This window comes from Ichthyophthirius multifiliis (assembly GCF_000220395.1).
Source record: "Ichthyophthirius multifiliis unplaced genomic scaffold scaff_1120509250501, whole genome shotgun sequence".
NCBI lineage: Eukaryota > Ciliophora > Oligohymenophorea > Hymenostomatida > Ichthyophthirius > Ichthyophthirius multifiliis.
Genome location: NW_004086689.1, coordinates 17,102 through 23,230, shown reverse-complemented (window position 1 = coordinate 23,230; position 6,129 = coordinate 17,102). Strand labels below are relative to the sequence as shown.

Sequence of the window (6,129 nt, the reverse complement as noted above, 5' to 3'; positions counted from 1 at the left end):
TTTATAAAAAAAAAATTTTAAAAAAAGAAAATAAGATAAATTTACTTTTTTACTATTTAACTTTTTTAAAAACTTTTTAAAATTTTTATTAGCATTTATTATAAATAAACACAATTATATAAAGTATATAATATATATTTAAATTATAAACGACAAAAAAATATAATTAATATATCTAATATTATTTACAATTTTAATAATTTATAATTAAATATTCATAAAAAATAATGTTTATTATTATTATTACATTGATACAATTAATATTGACCTAAAACATAAACGATTATATATTTTCCCCATTTCCTGTAAAAGAACATTAAATAAGCTAATATTAAGCGGCATCTACCCGAGTTAAAATTGGTAAAAATAGCAACTTGGTATTTGTTTCTTGTGGATATGGAGGAATTATGATTATTGATTAAACCACAAATTAATTAATATATAACTAACCTTCTTCCGAATTTTTACATAGTCTTGAAGTTACATCAGATGGATAATATATTTATATGTCATATTAGCAAAAATTTAGCGTATTTAAATTTAATAAGGAATAAATAGCCCTTAATTTTATAACAAGTATTGATTTTTACCCATAAAGTACTATAACAGATATTGTTTTAGAAAAAAAAGAAGAAATCATATTTGTTGTGGGATTAAATGGCGCAGTAATGTGTTATTATGTAGGAATTAAAAGCGAAATTAAATATTTAGCTTAATTTAATACTAAATCAAATATAATACATATGGTAACAGTTTCTGAAGATGGCCAATGGATTTTTTTAGGAGATGATTTAAATGGTTTAATGGTTTTAAAATTATTATAAATTGAATAATTTTAGTTTACATTTGTAAAGGCAGCTTAAGGATTTACCAAGTGGAAAACCTGGGCCGTGAAAATAACTAAAGATAAGAAATATGCATATTGTTTAGACAATTGGAATGGGATTTTTATTGCTAATTTATCTTTTTTATACTCTTTAAATGAAGAAAATTTTCCTTAATAGATTATTTTTAATGAAAGATTTTGGCCTTTTTTAGAAATAAATCCTTCTGTATATTCTTTGTGGATTAATCAAAAAGAGAATTTATTGTTAGTTGGAGTTAGGTCTTAAGGAATATTTATTTTTGATATTTAAAATAAAGATGAACAGCCGATATTTGTTTATTAAATTCAAGTTGAAGCTCATGCTTTTGATATTACTATGTCTTCTTCAGAAGATAAAATATATTTCGTAAATGCAAAAAGTGTCTATATTTTTTAAAAATCGATTCCAAATCTAAATTAAAATTTTCCTAATTTATTCAATACACATTAAGTTAATATTACCTCTTTTTCAGATAGTTTTTATAAATGGAGATGCTATGTAGATGCTTAGACTAGATTTTTTTTCGGAGCTTTTGATGACAAAGGCCTTTTTGTATTATCTATAGAAAATAAAGACATTAATAAAATGAAAATTATACAAAATATAAAATTTGAACCTGCCACACTTGTAGATTCTTTAATTTTTTATGAAGAAGAAAATCTCTTATATGTTCCTGTTTAAGAAAACAATTCAGTAATATATACATTTGATGTTTCTAATATGAACGAACCAATAATTATCGATAAATTATGGGTTGAATCTCCTTAGCATGCAGAACATATAGTTTTTAGTAAAGATAAAAATTATATTGTTATATCTTTCGATGATAGTGTTTTGTATGTAAATGCTAGAAATAAAAAGAAACTAGAAACTCTTTGTAGATGGATTAAATAACCCGAAATGACAGGAGAGAACGCAGGAGCTTTTTCGACAAATAACAATTAATTTATAATAGGTACAGTTAGAAATTATGGAATATACATACTCGATGTTGAAATTCCATAAAAACCAGTTTTAGTAAATTAAATGTAAACTCTAGGAGCTGAAGGTATTATAAGGAGCTTTAAAAACGATAATGTGGCATATTTATATGATGGCTTTAAGGGTATTATTATCCTTGATTTATCTAAATTGCCTGAAATATAGATTTTTTCAAGGATTAATACATCCGGTTGGGCAAATTTAGTGACTTCGATTTTAAACGAGGATTTTTTGATAATTTCTACTATGGAATCTGGAATGATTAGTTTAGTGGACATTCGTGAAATTAAACAGCCGAAAATCATCAGTAAATTTTAAATAGGAAAATAATCTTCACAATCACATTGCTTAACATAAGAATTAACATATATGCTGATAAATAATGACTTAGGAACAGCAATTTTGCCTATAAAAAATAATATTTTATTACACACAGAAATCCGTATTTTGTAAAAAGAAGGAAACTCGACAAGTATTAGTGGAGAAGATCGAATTCTTATTGGATAATAGGCAGAATTTTCTTTTATGGTCATTTATCCAGAAGAGGGAGTGTAAATTTAGAATATTTTTTATTATTAAAATTATGAAATTAAAGCTATTCCCTTCTGGATGACTTTTAATAGAATTTCCAAAAGTCTTCTTTTGAATGTAGTAAAAGATGCGTTAGGAAATTCAGAAAATAAAGAAAATTTAAATACAATCTTAGTTTAGATAAGCGTCCCTATATAGGAAAGTGCATTTATAGATGAAGATTTAAAAATTAATATAGATACAAGTTTAGAAATACATCAAATTTTAAAAGAAAAAGGAATCATATCTCCCTAAAATTATTTGGATTCTTTAGATTCTCTAACTGCTTAAACAATTCAAAATATAGCAAATGAAAAAATTCTAGATTAAATTCGCTTTTTCGAGTTAATAAAAATAAAACTTTAAAAAAGCAAAAGCATGAACCCTGTTTTGTTTGAAGTAAAAGCATCTTTATAATTCAATACAAGTAATACTTCATAATATATAAGTAGCATTTCTGAAAAACTAAACGTCTATCTTACTATTGATAAAGAAATTGGAAAGTTTGTATTAATAAATTACCCTAATGTAATCATATCAGCGACTGATTCGTAAGATTAATTAAAATTAGAAGGAAATTTAGTTAGTATAAACAAAGTTTTTGAATAGAAAATAACCTATTCATTAAAAGATAAAAATTTCAATGGCAATAATGAAATAGAAATTTTAATTTAAGACAATATAAATTTTGATATAAAGCAAAAATATCTCATAAATGAGTGTAATTTTATAAAACTTAATTTTGAAGTGGTTTTAAACCAAACTAAAACACTATAAAGTCAAATAAATAAAGTTTTTTCAAAATCAATCGTTCCTATAGAGACTGACCTCGTCATAGAATTTGAAAAAAACACTTTTATAGACAAAGATACTCCCAAATTATTTTATTCAGCCTTTGTTTTACAAGGAAATCAGTTTTAAGTGTTATAAACCGATTTCTGGTTACAATTTGATGCAGATTAGTTAAAATTTAGAGGAAAAGCACCTGCAAATTATCTGTATGAAAAATTCACATTTAAAGTTTTGGCTTCTGATGGTTATTCAGAAGCTTTTGATACTTTTATTTTAAGAGTAGAAAGCCTTCCATTTATTTTTATTTTAGACTATTTAATTAAGATTTTTGGACCAATTATTGGCTTTTTTGGAATTATTAAATATAAAGCAATTTTCTTGAATATTTTGCTATTTAAAAGAGTTATGTATTCTTAAGAAATAATAAATATAAATAAAATGTATCTTAAAAAAATAAATCTAATAGGAGATGAGGCAGAAAGAGCGTACTCCATTTTCTAATCTTTTCTAAGCAATAACAAAGATAAAATGGGTAAATATACTGAACCCTTAATACATACGATGTTAGAAAACACATCCATCTAATCAACCCAAAAAGAAAAAAAAATAATAAAAAAACTGCACAAAATAGACGATGAAGACGAAGATTATGCACTAAAAAATACCATTGAAATACTAAAAACACAAAAATAAATATAAAAAAAAAGCATATTTATCTTATAATATATCAATTTAGATGGTACTGTAAATATTTAGAAAGTAGTTTCTGATATACAAAGGCAATAGACAGAGTATAAATATAAAGGGAGAACTTTTACAGCTAAAAACCACACTTAAGATTTCCAAAATAAGCATAATAAATTCAATTTATGTTTGAGGGCTTAAATCGCATAATTTTTTATTGAAAACGATGTAAGAACTTATGCTGTTTATAAATACTTGAAACATTTTTCACTTAAAAACTTTTAATATACATAAAATGATTGGTATAAAATGTATGTAGAAATTATTGCTACAGAAGAACTTGATAAAACAGGTTTACCAGTCCCTTTTCCTTAGGTTAATATTAAAGATAAAGCTTTAGATTTGGCTTTAAATAAAGTATGCTTTTATTATTAAAAAATAGAAAAAATAGAAAAAATAGACAAAAGTGACTAAAATAAGAAAAGTTTTCTCAATATAAACTTCTAATTATTAAAAATAGTACTTATAGCGGATACTTTTGGTATTTTAAGACAATCAGCGCCTACTTTCAGGCCTTCTGTAGGTGAATCGATCCATTTACATTCACATTAAATAGCTTCTGTAGAAGCTTTCAAGTAAATAAAGAATTCTCACTGCATGTTCTTGAGAAAACTATTGTATTTTGACTATGTACATTATGGGACATCGAAAAACATCAATTTACCGAATTGGATTGCATTTGATTAGAAAAATGGAATTATTACACTTTAAGGAATGCCAGAAAGTTAAGATGTGGATGAAATTTTGATTAGAATTTTCGATGATGAAGAATAATGTATTAGGCAGTTTATTCTGAAAATCGTAAACGAATTTTAAGAAGATGATTATGAAAAAAGTTTTTAAGAAAGACAAGAGGAAAATTTTGTTGAAAATATAGGAGAAGAATGCTAAAGTAGTCATAATAATGTGATTTAATAATTTAGTGGAGTCTTTAAAGGGAATTTGAATAGTAATTAAAATAAATAAAGGAAAACTATGATACTTTTTAATAATAAATTTAAAGGTTAGTAGAATTTTAATAATTATAGTAATAACAATTTGGTTATGAGTAATAGTAATTTAGGAGGAAGTAATATTAATTTTTCGAAATTACACATTAATTAGCCTAAATAAATTAATAATATTAATTTAAGCATGTCCAGATTTTAAAAAGATAAAATTAATTGATTATTTATTTTATATTTATATCTTTAAAAAATTATATATATTTTTCAAAATAAAATAATATGTAACTGAAAATATTCAGAACAACTTGGGATTTACCAATTTTTTAAGAATTTAACTTATGTTTATGGGAACAATAATTTAAACACATGAAAAAAGTAGGATATGAAGGTCTCGAGATAGCAATATAATTCACATCTGAAAAAAACCTCTTAAACCTAGTAAAAATGTGTCAAAATAATGATTTCGAAATTATCACATAAATACACACATGTGGATATCCAATAAACTCCCCAAAAGTAGTAAACCACATAAATTCATATAAACAATGGGTTGAAAAGGCTTTGAAAATATCGCCGGCAGCAATAAACGTACATTCAGGAAGAGATGCATGGTAAATTGACTAAAATATAGAGTTTTTTTAAAATATAGAGAGTTTCGAAAAATAAATAAATAAGATTATAAATCATGAAACACATAGATAAAGGTCTTTTTGGAACCCTTATGTTACATAAGCAATATTGTAAAATTGTCCAAATATTAGATTAAATGCTGATTTATCACATTGGGTTGTTATTGGAGAAAGACTTTATTAAAAAGAATTTGATTTTGAATATTTTACAGCTTTTGATTTTATTAAAAAAAATATAAAATAAATTCATGCAAGAATATGTAACTTTATTGTTTATATTTAAACATTTAAAATATATAAATATTTTAGCAACGCCAAATTAAATATAAATTAATAGCCCGGACGAAAATGAGGAAAATATTGAATGGTTTAAAGATTAATGGTTTAATATTTTTGATACTTAAAAGTAACTTTAAAATAAAACTTTTTATGCTACTTGTGAATTCGGACCTTTTCCTTATGAATATAAACTTCCTGTTATTTAAGGGAGCAAAGAAGATCCAAATAATAAAAATGATTGGATGTGTTAATATTTAAAATAGAATTATAAATGATATCTATTATGTGTAAATTTTTATTTAAAAAAAAACTAAATGCAAT

General features: G+C 23.8%; 1 protein-coding gene across 1 annotated transcript, besides 3 other annotated features; it reads left to right on the top strand. All coding sequences in view use genetic code 6, as the record gives it.

The window, feature by feature from the left end:
* Nucleotides 1-32: a microsatellite.
* Nucleotides 33-227: 195 nt separating this feature from the next.
* IMG5_078340 (hypothetical protein) lies at nucleotides 228-5,270 on the top strand (the record flags this gene model as incomplete). The annotated part of the gene is made up of 2 exons (XM_004036484.1): nucleotides 228-4,902; nucleotides 5,200-5,270. The coding sequence occupies 2 exons, from the start codon at nucleotides 228-230 to the stop codon at nucleotides 5,268-5,270; spliced, it is 4,746 nt and encodes a 1,581-aa protein (XP_004036532.1).
* Nucleotides 4,327-4,359: a microsatellite.
* Nucleotides 4,976-5,014: a microsatellite.
* Nucleotides 5,271-6,129: the final 859 nt, after the last annotated feature.